Here is a 17045-nt window from a genome sequence, read left to right as displayed (position 1 = left end):
GATCTGCTGTGCAGAGTGGGTGATAGCTCCTATCCCCATGGGTGCCCACAGCTCCCCAAGGTACTCTCCAGCCCCCCAGAGCAGCCTCAGGCTCTGTGACCTGTAACATCATTGCACTGGGCTTATTTGAAGGAGGAGGAACTGCTTTTGAGGCCAAAAGATCAAATCTCATCCTCTGCTGGCTGGATGTGGTCTCTGGAACAGAGAAGTGGTTTCCCTGGATCAGAGCAGCTTCCAGTTCAGTGTGAGAGATTCTGACATTCCAGCCTTTCTGCTTTATCTGCAGTATTTCAATACAGCCTGTAAATCTTGTAAGGTGTTTTGCAAAAGAGAACATGCACTGTGTACAGTCTCAGGACCCCTCAGACCCAGCAAGGTCTCATGAGTGGCACATGGCACCTCCAGATGCAGCCAAACCCAAAATATGGCACATGAGGAAGCAGGGCATGGAAACAGCAAGATGCCCAAAAATTGTAACTGACAAGGAATTTGAAAGTAGTGGGGAAAAACAATAGCACTGGAGGTGGGATGAGCAGAAGGAAAACACTGGGAGAGCTGTGGCTTAAAGCTCTTGGAATGCTGCTGCACACAGGCATGGCAAAGCTCAGCCTCTGCTGCCTTTCAGTGGTGTCCACAGCAAAAACAGGAATAAAGCCAAGAAAGAATAAACCCACTTCTCTTTGTCACTGTCACCCTGAAAACACAGCTTCCTCCTCTTCTTCTGGCCACTATCCTGGGCCTCAGCCTCTGTCCTTGTGCCTCAGTCCTGTGTCTCCCTTGAATGAGGCACTGGCTGGCTCTGTGGGGAGCTGTGGGTTTATTTTCTTCCCTGAGCTGGCAGAAAGGCACAAGAGTGGCTTTTAAAACTGCAGAATTCTTAAATTCAATCCCAAAGTCAGCCCATAAAACCCTTTTCTTGATGGGGTGTGGTAAATAGAAGGTACCTAAAAAAAGGCATCCTAGGCACGGCATGCCACGAGTCCTTCCTGCACAGGAGAAGAAACTGACATGGGAAATAAATAGTGCCATTTTGCACAAAAAAGATTTGCATATAAAAATATTTAAACAATATTTCCATTTTGCAAATAATAAGAAATGGAATGTCACAGGCTACAGCCTGACATGGAAATGCTGCCTGTGCCAGCAGGGACACACTGGGAAGATGTTAAACAGCAGCAGCTCAAGTCAGATATTCCAGCAGCTGGAGTTTAGAGATGCATGGAGGGGTCTCATGGGAATTTGGAGCTGCAAGACCTGCATGAAACCTCCCTCCTCAGAGTCCATGCTTGTATTCCAGGAGACTCAGGTAGCAGGGGAGCCAGCAGATCCAGTGAGAAAAGCCTCACTACAAGAACAAATCAGTGAGCTGAGGTTAATGATGAGGGGTGTGAGGAGTGACCTGACCACAGTCATTAAGTATCTCCCCAAGAAGGCACTGAACTTGCTCAGCGACAGAGAAAATTAAGGCGCTCCAGGGCCTGTAGCAAGAGGATCAAACTACAAATAAAGCAGAACAGTTTTAATAACAAAGGTGATTAACCACTGCAGCCACTTAGGAAGAGAGTGGGACTGAATTCCTAATCCCTGTAAAGTCTGCAGGGAAATTCAGAAGGGCCTCCCAAAAGGCAGCGGTAGCTCAGGATGAAGATGAAGGTTTGCATCCCTGTCCAAACATCAAAAAAAAATCCCCAATTTAACCTTAAATCCAAGGCATGCAGTATCATGTAATTGTAGAAGAGTGTGGGTAGGAAGGGACCTTAAAGACCACAGTTCCAACCCGTTCAGAAATGGGACTGAGTGCTGGGATTGTGCATTTAGTGGGAGCTGAACCTTAGTGCCTCAAGGACTTGCCATTCCCTGCCTGGACACAGGCAGATGCATTACCTGTCCCCCTGGCCATGCTGATGAGTCCTGACTCCTGCCAAGGCCTAATTAGCTTGGGCCAAGGCCAGATGCAGCACTGGCTGGTGCCTGGCTCCATCTCACCCTGCCTGGGCATATCAGCATGACAGACCAGCTTGGCTGTAGCCAGCAATCTGGTTCTGTTCAAAATCCTGGGCAAAGACTGGTGGGAATCCCATCCTGTCCTTCAGCTGCTCCCTGACCATGTCATCCCTGGAATCAGCCACCTGACAGGGAGGTGCAGGGAAGGGTCTGTGCTGCATCCCTCTGTGTGCCCTTCCCAGCACTGCATATGTTCCTTCTCAACCCTTTACAGCAATGAACGAGAGGTCAAACACCTGGGGTGAGAAATTTCATAAAAACTGATGGGGAGTAACACAACCGCCAATAATTCCTGCAGCTATCTCGGCTAAGATAATAATGGTAATAAAAGTAATAAACTTCTGCTTTGGGGCATGGAGTGACCACTCACAGGGTCAAGCACGTTCAGGGTCCAAAGACAGTGGGGTTAAGTGCTGCCTTCTTCCCCTCCCCTCTGCAGCAGGATGCCAGAGTTTATGGATAAATACTCAAAGCAGCTCCAGGGATATAAAGCATCCCTTAAAAAACTGCCATAAAGTCAGAGCTTAGATTCAGCACGTGATCTCTGTCAGAAGATGCCGAGCATCATATTTAGGAAGAAATTTTTTCCTATGAGGCTAGTGAGGCACTGGCACAGGTTGGCAAGAAAAGTTGTGCCTGGACGGCCAGACTGGAACTGGGCTTAGAGTGACCTGGTCTAATGGAAGGTGTCCCTGTCCATGTCAGGGGGTTGGAATGAGATGGGCTTTAAGGACTCTTCTAAGCCAAACTGTTCCACCCTCACTAGTCAGCAGCTTAATCAGATCAACAGAGTGAAGAGGTGTAAATGCTTTTCTACAAGCAGCCTGAAAATGATGAGCTATTCCACCACACAGCACTCTTGAAGTTTGGAAAAACTTAAAAAATCTGGATATCCCTAGGGAAGGGACACCAGTCCCTAGGTTCTACCACTGGGGCTGGAGGAGGCTCTCTGAGGCTGTTCAGTGCAGTGTTCAGCTTCAGCAGTAGGAACAGAAGCCCCATCCTGGGCCAAAGCAGAACATCAGTACCAGTTCCAAGGATGAAAATTTCAGCTAGGAAAGCCACAGAAGCACTCCTCTCCTTGGAGTCTGCACTGCCAAAGCAGCTGCTGGCCACGCTGACCGCTCTTCATTGTCACCCAAGCATGAAATCCATGCTCTGCCTCTGGGAAAGCTGCCCCCTTCCTTCCTCCTGGCACAAATAAATAAATAAATAAATAAATAAATAAATAAATACCAGGAGGGAGGTCACACTGCTGTGCTGAAATCTCATTATGACACTCAGCCCCAATGTCCAAAACAAGAGCCTGATGATGATGACGCTGGGGCCTTCTTCTGCAGAGCTGTTCCTGGCATTGCTGCCGTGCTCTCGCTTTATTTCGTCCATCTGTAACAGTGTGACTGCAGCCCTGTGTCTCCAAGAGGCCCTTCAACCCGCTATTGAACTGATAAATTCACTGTATTACTTTACACAAATCAATACCCCAGCAGTTATCAGCACTTGATGTGACTGAAATTGGTTTCAGCCAATTTGTGAGTGTAATAAATGTCCATTTATCAAATCAATTCATTCTGCGGGGCTCCTCAGCCTGTCCGGGTTTGGGGTACCGCAGGGCGAAGGCTCTGGGGCCAAACCCATCCTGGGATCACTGCTTCCATCCAGGTACTGCACTGATGCTCCAGGGTCTGCAGCATTCCCAAAGAAGCTCTCTTCCAGCCCTGCTGCTGGTGGCTCAGGCTTATGGAACCCCAAATTAGATCAAAGCTGTGTCCTTGCAAAGTTTCACCTGACCTGCAGGCAGCAACACACACCAAAAAACAGCCCTCATAAAAGGATCCTATATTGTCCAAAATAACCCCAGTTTCCTTTGGACCAGAGCAGGATGATAGTCCTTCTTATCCATTTCCCTACAGTTTTGAAACACTGACTGATTTTCAATATCATAGCTGCTAAAATTGGGGATTTTATCATTAAAACATAGATTTTTGTGCACTACCCTTTCTTCAAAAATCCTGAAAAATAAACAACACTTTTCCTTCCTCGGTTCTTATTCAACTTCAGGAAGAGCTGGAACAGAGTGCTTCAACCCTCAAGGTTTATTCCCCCTGAAAAGGGGAAGTGGTAGGTTTGAAAAACACAACCCTAAGCCTTTTAGCTGCTCATTTGTATGTACCAGTTAGAGAACCCCAGCAGTTCCTGAGATGGCAGCAATGACCTGCCTGTTTCTGATGTCAGGAGATGGAATATTTAATGGGGATTTTGTTAAGATGAACTGAACATCTACAGTTCAGTCGAGGGGGTGGCCAAGCTGCCTCCCACTATCAACCAGTCAGGCACCAGGAGAAATCTTGCATGCTGGGAGATGCCCAGTCACAATCAGTTAACCATCATCCACCTTCTCCCAGTCCTGTCCTGCTCCACATATCAGAAAAGAGTGCTGCAGGGCTTGGATATATCCTATGGAGGCAATGGGGAAGGATTTTCCCTCTGGCAGTGATGCCATGGTGTTGGGGCTGTGGCTGCCGTGTGGCTGATTCCGGGTGCATCCCCTTGCAGAGGGTTGCTGGGATAACAGCTGGACTTGGTGATCTTAGAGGGTTTTTCTAAATTATTCCATAATTCTGTGACTCCATTCTATCCCCATTGCTCCAGACCTTGTGTTTCTAACCCCAGACCACACGTTCCCTTTGTATTCTGGCTAAGCCCCTCTGGAGACTGTTTGGATCATGCACCGAGTGACGGATTAAATCCAATTATTCAATTAAGGCACCAGTTATAAATTAAACATATCAGGCAGGCTTGGTGGATCTGAAGATGTGGTGTGTGGCAGGTCTGCTCACCAGCAAATGGCAGCGGTGAGAGCAGAGTGGAGGGATGCAGGGTCCACAAAGCAGCAGGAAAACCAGCTGGGCACAAAATAAATAGCAAAGATAGAGAGGAAGTGCTTGAGAGAGAAAGTCCTGTCTTAAAATTCATCCTTCTGGACAGAAAACAAAAAGAAAAGAAAATGAAAAGAAAAACTGGACAGAAGGGAAGGGGGGAGAGGAGAGGACAGAGAGTCTCCCACTACCTTTTGGTCCAATATCCTGAGGCTGTAGGGGTATCAAGCACATTCCCTATAATTCAATAAGAAAAACCTCCATAAAGGCAAGGACGTTAATGCGCAGAAACGCCACCTGTGTCAGGAACAGGCACTGCCCATTAATCACAGCTCCCCAATTAGCAGGGCTGCTGCCCCCAGGCACAGCCGTTCTCTGAACACACAGGGTGGCTGTTGTTTTTGCAGGAGTGTAGACTCCTTCCCAGCTCCTTCCCGGCTCCTTCTCAGCTCCCAGCCCACACTGGGCTCCTCTTTGTTAACTAAAGGCAAAGGGTTTGTGTTTCTGACAGCACGCTCCTTGTGATTCTGCCCTGGCCTCAACAGCTCTTATTTTGCTGTCCCATTTTCAGGAATTAACTGGGATGCACGGATGGATCAGGAATTATTGACAGGATCCAGAGGCTTTGGACTGGCAAATCAAACCCAGCCCAGATTGCCAGAGCCTTGATCACATGGAATGACAGAATGGTTTGTGTTGGAAGGAAGCTCATCTCATTCCAACTCTCTGCCATGGGCAGGGACACCTCCCATATTGCTTGAAGTCCCATCCAACCTAGCTTTAAACACTTCCATGGATGGGACATCCACTGTGAATTCCCCAGCAACCTTGCAAGGCTGCCCAGAGGCAGCCTCAGATCAAGGCTTGAGGCAACAGCTTTCTCCCCTGTGGAGCAGGTGTGGAGGGCAGAGCTGGCAGCGTGTGAAGGGTCCTACCTGCCCCCACTGTGGCTATGGCATTCTCCTGACCAATGATGTGCTCCTTCAGCCGCTGCTCCAGTGGGAATCTCCGCCGCTCCTCCACCTCCCTCCTGCGCTGCTCCTCCTGGAACTGTGGAGGGAAGAAAACATAGGGATCAGAGACTTGACAGAGCACTGGGTCACTACACAGATGTCAGAGCCCTGTATGGGGATCCCTCTGACATGGAGCCAGAGCATCCCCAGGGCACATGCAGTTTGGTCTGGATGCTCCAGCCCTAGCAAGAGGAAATTTCTGAATCTGTCATGGAATGGAAGTTGGGGTGAGTGGGAATAGGGATCCTGCTCTGCTGATGGGAAACCAGACCCTGTGCTACCTCTGTACTGGTGACAAAGAGGGAACAATGGCACTGCTCAACAGCTCTTAACCATTAGGTGCTATTTATTTTGGGATTGCTCTACCTAGATTTGTCTTCCTACCCTCCAATCATTTCCTGTTCAAAGACTCCAACCAGATCCTGCAGGGATGGCAGAGTATCACTATGCCTTACATCCAAGAGAGCTGAAGAGGGACTTTGGACAAGGGCATGGAGTGACAGGACAAGGGGGAATGGCTTCCCATTGAGGATTAGATGGGATATTGGGAAGAAATTATTTCCTGTGAGGGTGGTAAGGCTCTGGCACAGATTTCCCAGAGCAGCTGTGGCTGCACCATCCCAGGCAGTGTCCAAGGCAAGGTTGGATGGGGCCTGGATCAACTTGGTCTAGTGAAAGGTGACCCTGCCCACAGCAGGGGGTGAAATTAGGTGAGCTGTAAAGTCCCTTCCAACCCAAAACCTGTGATTCTAAGATCTTTAGAAAGGCTGCTGAGCACTCTTCTTGCCACAACCTGAGCATGGAGCAAGCCAGACTCAGATAAGACAGAACATAAAGATCCCATGGGGTTTGCCAAGTGAGTAACTGCACCCACAGAACAGTCCCTGTCATTGAATCCATCTCACTAAGGGGAAACACCCTCAGCAAAGCCAGAAGGCAGGTGCCAAAGCTGCAGCAGGATCCAGCTGCTGGAGCTGGAGTGGGTAACCCCCAGCCAGGCTGCTGACATCTCCTGGGCTAGCAGCGATTCTGACAGAAGTTAAAAAATAATAAATAGTGAACAATCCAATTTTGGCCAGTGCTATCAGTCTCACGTGTAACAGAGATGCCATGAGCCCTGATCCTCACACAGAGCAATAACTTCCCTGCAGATCCCAGTGGAGCAGCTCTGGGACAGACATCCTGCCTGTGCTGATCCCCCCGGCACTGGGTACGACCTCACCATATGTCTGTCTGTAGGATCCTGACAAATCTTTTCTCTCTCTCTCCCTCCTCTCTGGCCTTTTGGAAGATGCAGGAATGTGATCAGTGATGTTAGGACACCCAACAATTCCCATGGGTTTATGGAGAGTGGGTAAGATGTGCAGGAAGAGAAGGAAGGGATACCCATCCTCTGCAATGCCCTCTCCCTCTGTCCTTGGAGAGCTGACACAGTACAAGTCCTGTGCACAAGTACCATTTTCTGCTCAGGAGCTGATCTGGAGAGCCCTGCACTCATGGCAGCTACTCAGTGGGCCAGAAGTGATAACACAGCTCCTGGCTGGGTCATGCAGCTGGCCTGGAGCATCCTGAGCATCTGCCTTAGCTTGCACTGTACAGGGAACACTGGGACAAGAAAACCCAGCAAGAAAAACATATTTTAGATGCATTGGTGACAGAACCTCCAAGAAAAAGCCCCACTAATTCTGGACTTTACATAAGACACAAACTTCTCTCTCATCTGCTCCCCTCTCCATACACATCCAGCTGTTCCCACCTTCTCACTTTGTGGTGTGCAATGGTGTTGGTGGGCATTGTGTCCCCACCCTCTGGCAGCTGATCTTCCCTTGTCCTGATGACCCCTGCCTGGCTCAGTATCAGCACTTAAGTGGAGCACAGTGGCGCTACCTGCTTGGAGAGCCATGCAGGGAGCACTGCTCTGCTCTCATGTTGGAGGCAACCAGACTTCTGCACTCAACTGGGTTAAGAAGTTCTCCTGATGCAAGGCCAAAAGATCAGAAATCTTAATTTTTAAAAAGAGAAGGACTCAGTCTGTGCTTTGGCAGGTGATAACAGTTGTCTGCCTATTACTGGGGTGGGCATGGCAGTCATGGAGTCACAGAAGGATGATTTTAAGAAACCTTACAGACCATCCCATTCCAACCCCTTTGCCATGGGCAGGGACACCTTCCACTTAGACCTGGTTGCTCCAAGCCCCATCCAACCTGGCCTTGAACACTTCCAGGAATGGGGCAGCCACAGCTTCTCTGCACAATCTGTGTCAAGAGCCTCATCACCCTCACAGGGAAGAATTTCGTCCCAATGTGCCATCTAACCCTGCCCTCCGGCAGTGTGAAACCATTCCCCCTTGTCCTGTCTCCCCAGGTCCCTGTCCAAAGTCCCTCTCCAGCTCTCTTGCAGCCCCTTTAGGGACTGGCAGGAGGTCTAAGGTCTCCCTGGAACTTCTCTCCAGGCTGAATACCCCCAGTTCTCCCAGCCTGTCTCCAGAGCAGAGGGGCTCCAGCCCTCAGAGCATCTCTGTGGCCTCCTCTGGATTTGCTCCAGCAGCTCCACGTCCTTCTGATGTTGGATCCCAGAGCTGGAGGCAGCTCTGCAGGTGGGATCTCACCTGAGTGGAGCAGAGGGGCAAAATCCCCACTCACCTGCTGCCCATGCTGTGGGATCAGCCCAGGACACAGGGGGCTTTTGGACTGCCAGTACATGTTGTTTTAAGCAAGAAAAGTGGAGAATAAAATAACTGAACTCTTCAAGAGCAGGAGGGGTAGAATTATCTGCTGGGGTAAATGCTCTCTTGAGCCCAGCACCAATAAGGAAACCTGCCCTGAACAGTTTGAAACTTGCCTTGGTTTTTATGCTTAAGTAATAGTTGAAGGAGAGAAAGGAAATATATCTCTGGAGCTGTTCCTGAGGAAGATGATTGTACTTGTATATAAACCAGCAGACTGCCAAGCCAGCCTGTGATGAATATTCAGCTGGGGGGAAACTGGTGCTCCCGGGGTTTCATCCTCCCCAGCAGCCACATTCCACTGAGAGTCTTTGAGAATTTATTGCTCATTTTAATCACTGCTAGAGAATGAATAGACAGAACTATTATGGGATGGACATATCCCATAGATTTTATTTACATATCCTTGTGACAGAATAACAAGGAGTTTTCATATGTATTTTTAATTTATTTTGATTTCCTTTATTCTTTAAAAAAAAAAAAAAACAAACAAAAAAAACAAACCAGAACTCTGTGTGTGCTTTTCCTGAGCTTAGACCACACTTGCCTAGTGTTGAGGACTCCTCAGTTGGTTTCCAGTGCTAAACAGTCTGAAGAACTGAAGAAACTAAAATAAGCACTTCTGTATCTATGACTAAAAGGGAGGAAAAACACTTGAAAATGGTGTCTTTCCTCTGTCCCTAGAGGGATAGCAGTGCCTGGACTGAGCTTGGCTCTTGCAAGTCTGTCTTTGCCATTCAGATCCTCTTTGCACCCTATCAGACCAATCTGGTGACCTCCCCTGTCTTCATCAGAGTCTGATGAAGGATTTTTAAGGACTATTTCAGCTAGGAAGAGCATAGAGTTGCCCTTTCCCTTCTGGAAGCAGCAGTGTGAGACCTCCTGACCAGAAGCTGGTGCTCACTTAATCCTAGTCATCCCCTTTGATAGGCCTTTCCAAGAAAACAAGCCTCCAGCTGTGACTCATGTGCTTCTTTTTCCATCCTGAACATCCTCAGGTTGCTGGTTTAAGCACATTTCATGAGAAAAATGTCTCTCTTGGTTATTTAAAAGCTGGCTGTTGGTTAATCTGGCCACAACCTTCTATGTGGAGTTTGGAGCAGTGAAAGCTCATTTTAACCTCTCTTAAACCCACAAGAATTACCTCAAGATTTGTTTGGCCCGTCCTATGGAAGAACCCCTCTCCAGACCTCCACAAAGCTATCACAGCTTAGCACATGTCCCTGACATCATCTGGGCTGATCAGTTTAAATCCTGTTTTCCTTTAGTATTTCAAATTCTTTTTCCTATAAAGTGAAAGACACTGTCACTCTTTGTAGGTTTTATGCCAAGGTTTGGTTCTGCTGGTGCTGTGCTCATGAGCCTCTTCCCTTGGAGTGTTTTCTCATAAATGCAGCCATGCTTGGGAGGGATGCTGGAGGGATAATGGATAATGAAGCTGATGAACATGGAGGTACTCCAAGGGCTGGATCACCTCTGCTCTGGAGACAGGCTGAGAGCTAGGGGTGCATACCCAGAGAAGGGCAGGCTCCAGGGAGACTTTAGAGCCCCTGCCAGGGCCTAAAGGGCCCCAAGAGAGTTGGAGAGTGACTGAATAAGGGTGTGGAGGGATAGGACAAAGTGGAATGGTTTCTCCTGGAAGACAGAGGGCAGGATTAGATAGGATATTGGGAAGAAATTCTTCTCTGTGAGGATGGTGAGGCCCTGACACAGATTGCCTATAGAAGCTGCGGCTGTTCCATGCCTGGAAGTGTTCAAGGCCACATTGGATGGGGCTTGGAGCAGCCAAGTCTAGTGAAGGTATCCCTGCCCATGGCAGTGGAGTGGAATGAGATGAACTTTAAGGTTTCTTCCTTCATGATTTTATGAAAACCTCTCAGAGCTGCCACAGTGACCACATACTGGCTACAAAAGCAGCCATCAGGACCAGAGAGGACAGCCATGGCAGCATTTCCTTTGCCAGGAAGGAATACAGAGAGCCCCAGAGGAAAGATCAGTCTGTCCCTACTAAGGACAGAGGTTTATTTAGCACAGGGGAATGTGGTTTTGAACTCCTGCCTGAGTGCTGACTTTAAGAGGAGAGCACAGACAATGCAGCAGTTGACACCTGGCAGGTTTATTTCATGGTAATACCTCCTCAGTGCACTAATTGACACAGTTTTAATTACCTTCATCCTCCACTTGTGGTAAGTTCTTAGCCTCAGGTTTATAGCATGCAAGTTTAAATTCCAAACCCATAAAACAAACACTGAGGTACACAATGTCAGAGGAACTTTGCAGCCAGGAACAAACTTGGTCCCCTTGTGCCTCAGTTCCTGCTCTTGTGGTCTGGTGACAAGGGAATGCCCCTTATCTGGGAGTGCCCTGCCCCAGCTGATCTGTGCTGCTTGGAAAGATGATGCTCACAAGGCATCACAGAAGGGGTTGGGTTGGAAGTGATCCTTAAACTCACCCAGTTCCAACCCCTCCCATGGGCAGAGACACCTTCTACTAGACCAGGTTGCTCCAAACCCCATCCAATCTGGCCTTGAACACTTCCAGGGATGAGGCAGCCACTGCTGTGATGGCCTCTCCTACCATAATTCACTGAACAAGGCCTCTGCCCAGGAATTTTAAATCCCTGAGATCTAGCTGCAGATCCCTCATTATCTAGTAGCCCACTGCCACAAATGTACTGATTCCTGGCATTTTTACTGGAACCATGATGGCAAATGGGACATGGATGCTGAAGGCATGAGATCCCACCATGGAAATGGGTGCCTTCTACCTTAGATTGGTGCACATGAACACCTGGATCCCCGGCCATAGCTGAACTCTGATTCTCAGCCCAGTCTGATCGACAGACAGTTTCAGAAAATACAGTAAAAACAGGCTCTGGATTTTACTGCATCCAGGGGTTACAGAGCAGCATTACTGGTCCTGGGCAGGTCACTCCTGAGTGAGAAATGGTAACTTGGAAGAGGTGGGCACAGCCACAGTTAAAATACTACAGAAGTGGATGCTTTTCCTTATGCATTAAATTGTTAATTTTTACAGACTTCTTTTGGAAAAGGATGGAGCTGTAGGGGTGCTAAGGTGGCCTTCCATTGCTTGCACCCTAAAATCATATAATCATACAATGATTTGGGTTGGAAAAGAGCTTTCAGATCATCAAATCCAGCTGCTCACCCAGCACTACCAAGGCCACCACTAACCCATGTCCCCACATGCCACATTCACACGACATCTTTGAAGTTGTTCTTGTAGTGGGAAAGGAAACCCAAACTGGCCAGAATCTCAGGCTCACCTTTGCCTCTGATGCTCTCAGAAGGTTCATGACCTCCCCTTCACGGGCGTAATCCAGGGGTGTGTGTCCCATTTCATTCTTCTGCAGAGGGTTGGCACCTGACAGCACAAGAAATGAGTAAGATCAGGAGCTCAGAGTTCAGTCTTGGGAAAGAAGGAGCAGGAAGCACATCCCTCTGTGTCCCCTCCTAACCTTTGCTCTGGAGGGTGTCTGGATCAGAAAGACAGAATGTAAAAGCAGCAGTTACAAGCATGGATCTCCAGGGAGGAAGAAAAGGGATTGTCACTGCTAACAGCTGGCCTGTCAGTGAAGAGCTGCTGTGCAGGGATGAGAGCACATGGTCACCAGAAGGAAATACAGTCTCACAAAAGCACCCACTCTCAGTCCTGTGGGAGCCACATGGGACCATTACAGCTTCAATTGGATATGCTGCCTGTGCCAGCTGCAGCTGAAGCTGGAGCTGGCTGTTGCCTGTGGACCAGCTGCTCCACTGAGCCCCTGGAACATTTCTGGGGGAAAATCACACCCTTCCTTGCAGTATAATTAAAAAGACCCCAAAAACAACAAACCCCAAAGACTGAGCTAGACTGAGTTGGATGGGCACCCCACAGAAACACACACACATGGAGAGAGCTCTCCCTCCTAGATACACTGGGTTGCAGAAGAGAATTCCATGTCTAACTGGTCCAGTTGCAGTGATGGGAAGTACAGGGAGGGAAACTCAATGATATCAGGAGACAGGGGTAATGGCAATAGCCAGAGGGGCAAACAAGGTCTCAGGATTCATCTCTGACTCTCAGTATCTCAGGAGCTGTCTCTAAGGCAGAGACTTGTCACTAACACTGGTGCACTCCATGACCCCACAGCAGCTCCTAACTGCTAGAGTTTATGAGAATGAACCTTCAAATTGGTCCCAAACTCCCCAAACTGGTGCTGAAACTGACCCTCCCACTAGTCATCAAGCCTTGGAAAGCAATCTGGTGGAGGAAGACCCCATAACTGTGCTCAGCAGGTCTGGGATGACTTCTATTCCAATCCTTCCACTGCAATTCTGTGCAATGTGCTCCTGCTTGAGCAAGGGAGTCGGTCCAGATGACTCCACTGATGTCCCTTCCAGTCTGAATCATTCTATGACCCTGCTGAAAACATGGAAGTGAGACAAGTACCTTGGCAGAGGCAGACCAAGCTGCTTCTGTGCCATGAGACAGTGTAAAGCACCAGGAGTGCTCAATAAGGGCAAGCAGCAATCAGAACAGATGAATGAAGCAAGGGGAGTCTGTGGGAGCGGGGCCGCAGAGATTAGCCATTCCCAGGCTTTAGCATCAAGGAACTATATTTGCTTACAGAATGAAAAATGTGCTCCATAAACATTTGACATGGACTAATTTCTATGGCAAGCCTTGTCTTCACAAATAAAGACCATGATCAAGACAGGTGAGATTACACACTGCTGGGGCTGGCTGCTCCATAGACATTAAAGAGACAGTGCTCCCACGATCCCCCCACCCCCCCACAAAACCCACCTGGGTCTGTCAGTGACCAGTGGGGCACGTTCCTGACTTCTCCAAATGATGACATACTCGAGGCTAGGCGTGCTTTCATTTCTGATGGAGGGTTTGTTTGGCTTTGCCCTGGATCTATCAATAATGGCTCTCCAATATTGGCCTAATCCCCCTGTTAATGGCTTTGACGACTTGACTAATTGCTGCAATAATTGATAGAACCCGACTCCTATAACTGGTCGATTCCAACCTCGAGTACCGGCAGCAATAAAATATTATGCTGCCATAAATAACAGTATCACTTGGCTTGCTAATAGAAGGTAAAAGTGGCCACTGGTCTGTCAGTGCCCTGGCTGACCCCACTCCGCATCCCCACCTCCTCTCCTGCCCTCTCCCACCCTGTGCCACAGGCTGCAGCAGTATCCAAGGGGATGTCAACCTTCCGCGACTTAATAGAAGGCAATTTGTCACCTCCCACTCGCTGTCTGTAGCTGGAGATGGACACCTGGGCAGCACCTCAGGCTGTATGAGCCCGTGGCCTCCTCCCACCCTCCATGCTCATATTAGAAGGCCCTGGCTGATAATATTTGATAAATAGCGTGGGGGTTCTCTCCCTGCACCCGCCCTGCATTGTGGTGCTGCAGCAGCTGCAGAAGGTCACTCATTGGGGAAATATGTTTCTGTCAGTGGGATCGAAAAAAGTTTAGTGGAGTGACAGGCCTCAATTTTTCAAATTTTATTAACTCCATCCTCTTAACAATTTGTCTTGAATTCCTTCAGATTCTGGATAACTGTCAATAGAGCTGGCGACGCAGCGGATACTGGTACTTAGGTCCCCCACTGCTGTCAGTGTAGAGATGGGGATGGCAGGAGGAGGGAGAAATGGCAGGGGGAAAAGGAGGATGCCAAAAGGCACAGGCAGAACCTGGAGAAACATCCCAGTGATGGTCCCTTGTCCTTGGCAGCCCCAAGACTCTGCTCTTGTCACTCCATCCTGTCAGAGCAGAACACTAGCAGATCTGAGCCTGCTGCTGCCAGAGCAAGGTTCACACTTCCAATAGACAGGACAGGGCACACAGTGGCACTGGAGACTCACACGGACAACCAGAGAATGACACTGCTCTGCAGAGTGGACAGATCACAGCTTGAGAAAGCCCCAGTTACTGGGACAAGGAAAGGACCCTTGAGGACCTTGTTTCACAGCCCAGCCAGATGGTGTGAAACCTCCTCCTCCTGGGCATACCCACAGGCAGTCTCTGGCTGAGTGTTTGGGTCCTGAGCCGTTCCCAGCAGTGGGTGTGGGGACAGAGAAGTGGCATGACACAGTCCCTGTCTGATGCCACTGGGCAGCAGCAGTGGCCTGTGGTGACCTGTGTTATGGAAAGACAAGATGCCAAAATGTTCAATGTCTCCCATCTTCCTTCTCTGGTGTCCAGAAGGTACGATATGGTGGAGGTGGAAACTGAGGGCTTGTGCAAATCTCTGGCACAGAAGACTACACTGCTTCAGTCACCAAAGTCAGGGAAAGCCATTCTCCCACTACAAAGCCATTCAACAAGGACAGAATCACAGAACATTTTAGGTATGAAAAGTCCTCTGACACCATTGAGTCCAACCATAGCCCCAGCACAGCCAAGGCCACCACTAACCCATGTCCCCAAGTGCCACAACTACATGGCCATCCCTTTCAGGGATGGGGACTCCACCACTGCTTTGGGCAGCCTGTGCCAGGGCTGGACAACCCTTCAAGGGAAGGAATTTTCCCCATAACCAATGTAAAACTCCCCTGGCACAACTTGAGGCCATTTCCTCTTGTCCTATCTATCACTTGTTATTTCAGAGTAGATACAAATCCCCACCTACATAATACAGCCACTGCATAAAGCCACTCTCCCCAGTATAAAACTGAGGAGAAGTTTGAATTGATTTTCCCCACTATAAAACCATTCATAGAATCACAGAATTGCTGATTGGTTTGAGTCCAAAGAGACCATAAAGACCATTTATTTCCAACCCTCCTGCCATGAATAGGGATGCCATTCTCCCCAGCATAAAGCTATTTTCTCCAGTATAAAGCTATTCTCTCCAATATAGAACCAGCACTGAGCTTGTCCTGAGTGGAGGGTCTGAGCACACTTGGCCCCTGGCAGGACAGGTACAGGCAAGGTCTGGGTACAGTCAACAAGGATGAACCTTGAAGGCACTTCTCTCTGCTCCTCATGGCACTGCACCCAGGAGTACCTCAAGATTTTTACCAGGCCCTGTGAGCACCCATTCTGCCTAGGTCACTGCCTTGGACCCATCCTGTGCTCCAGCACACTGAGGGGACTTGGAGAGCATCCCTTTCCCTGCAGCAGACTCTGCTGGATCCAATATCCCAAAAGTGAGTGGGAAATAAACTCTTTTTTTCTGTTGAAGGGCACTAAATCTCAGAAAGAGGAGCCTGGAAGTACCAAAGCCATGGTGGTTGCTGCTGAGGGTGCTGGAAGTGGACACAGTGAGCAGCCATCACCCTAGACCAGGATGTCCCCATGTGGAACAACTACACATCTGTTAAGTCCCTGCAGGGATGGGGACTCCACCACTGCCCTGAGAAGCCTGTGCCAGGGCTGGACAACACTTTCAGGGAAGAAATTTCCTCTAATATTCAACCTAAACTTCCCCTGGTGCAACTTGAGGCCGTTTCTTCTTGTCCTGTCACTTGTTGCCTGGGAGAACCTGGCTACAACCTCTTTTTGAGTACAGCAGAGACTGAGAAGGTCACACCTGAACCTCCATTTTTTCCCATAAGGGGCACAAAGCTAACCCCAAGATCTGAGGTGTGACCTCACCAGTGCCTGGTACAGGGATCAGTCACTGTCCTGGTCCTGCTGGCCACACTATTGGTGACACAAGCCAAGATCCCCTTGGTCTCATGGTCCACCTGGGCACACACACTGCACCTGCACCAGCTCCAGTTCCACCACATCAAGTACTGCCTAACACACAGCCCTGGGCTGGCAGCAGCCCTCACAGAGCTCCAGAGAACAAGATCTGTGCTCCCTTGGTCCTTGGCCTCACTCTCAAAACACAAGAAGCCTTTCCAACCTAAATTTGTCCAGCTAGAGGGGCAAACAAGGTCTTAGAGCAACCTGTTCTAGTGGAAAGTGTTTCTGCCCATGGCAGGGGATTGGAACTGGATGAGGTCTCTTCCAAATCATGATGTGATTCTGTGAAGGAAGGATTTAGACTTAACTAAGAATTAGAGATTTCTGGGGTAGACTTTACATGGAAAAGCAGATACCCAGACACCCAGAGACCCAGAGGTCTGAGATGCAGGTCAGATGCTGACAAGGGCAGGTAGCAACCAGCAAGGAGAGGTCCTCTTGGAGGTGGCAGCTTAACCAGTGCTCCCAAACCTTGTGAACCAGACTGAACACAAATCTTTATGTACTTGGACAGACACAATAGTCTCAGGACCAGGATGTATAAGCTGGAACAGAGGCTTAGGAGGAGACTGGTCGAAGCAGCATGTAAACTGGACTGCAGGTAAGGACTGAGCCCCACTGGTGGAGGGTGAGGTCAGCTGTTAAAGACTGGAAACAAAATGAAGGTAAGAAAGGCAATAGTATGAGCCAGCGACACAGGATTAAATGA

The 17045-nt window shown here is 49.0% G+C and overlaps 1 protein-coding gene across 1 annotated transcript in view; it reads right to left on the bottom strand.

Moving 5' to 3' along the window:
• The window catches only part of CLPB (ClpB family mitochondrial disaggregase), a 72968-nt gene that overhangs the window by 15448 nt on the left and 40475 nt on the right, over nt 1–17045 (bottom strand). Inside the window, exons 6-7 of the mRNA XM_058799882.1 lie at nt 11908–12005; nt 5819–5933 (exon numbers count right to left, since the gene is read on the bottom strand). Coding sequence (XP_058655865.1) covers nt 5819–5933; nt 11908–12005 — 213 coding nt within the window. The remainder of the gene's footprint in view (nt 1–5818; nt 5934–11907; nt 12006–17045) is intronic.

Source organism: Ammospiza caudacuta, chromosome 2 (genome assembly GCF_027887145.1).
Source record: "Ammospiza caudacuta isolate bAmmCau1 chromosome 2, bAmmCau1.pri, whole genome shotgun sequence".
Lineage (NCBI taxonomy): Eukaryota > Metazoa > Chordata > Aves > Passeriformes > Passerellidae > Ammospiza > Ammospiza caudacuta.
The sequence above is the reverse complement of the archived record's forward strand: the minus strand, read 5'-3'. Positions and strand labels throughout refer to the sequence as shown.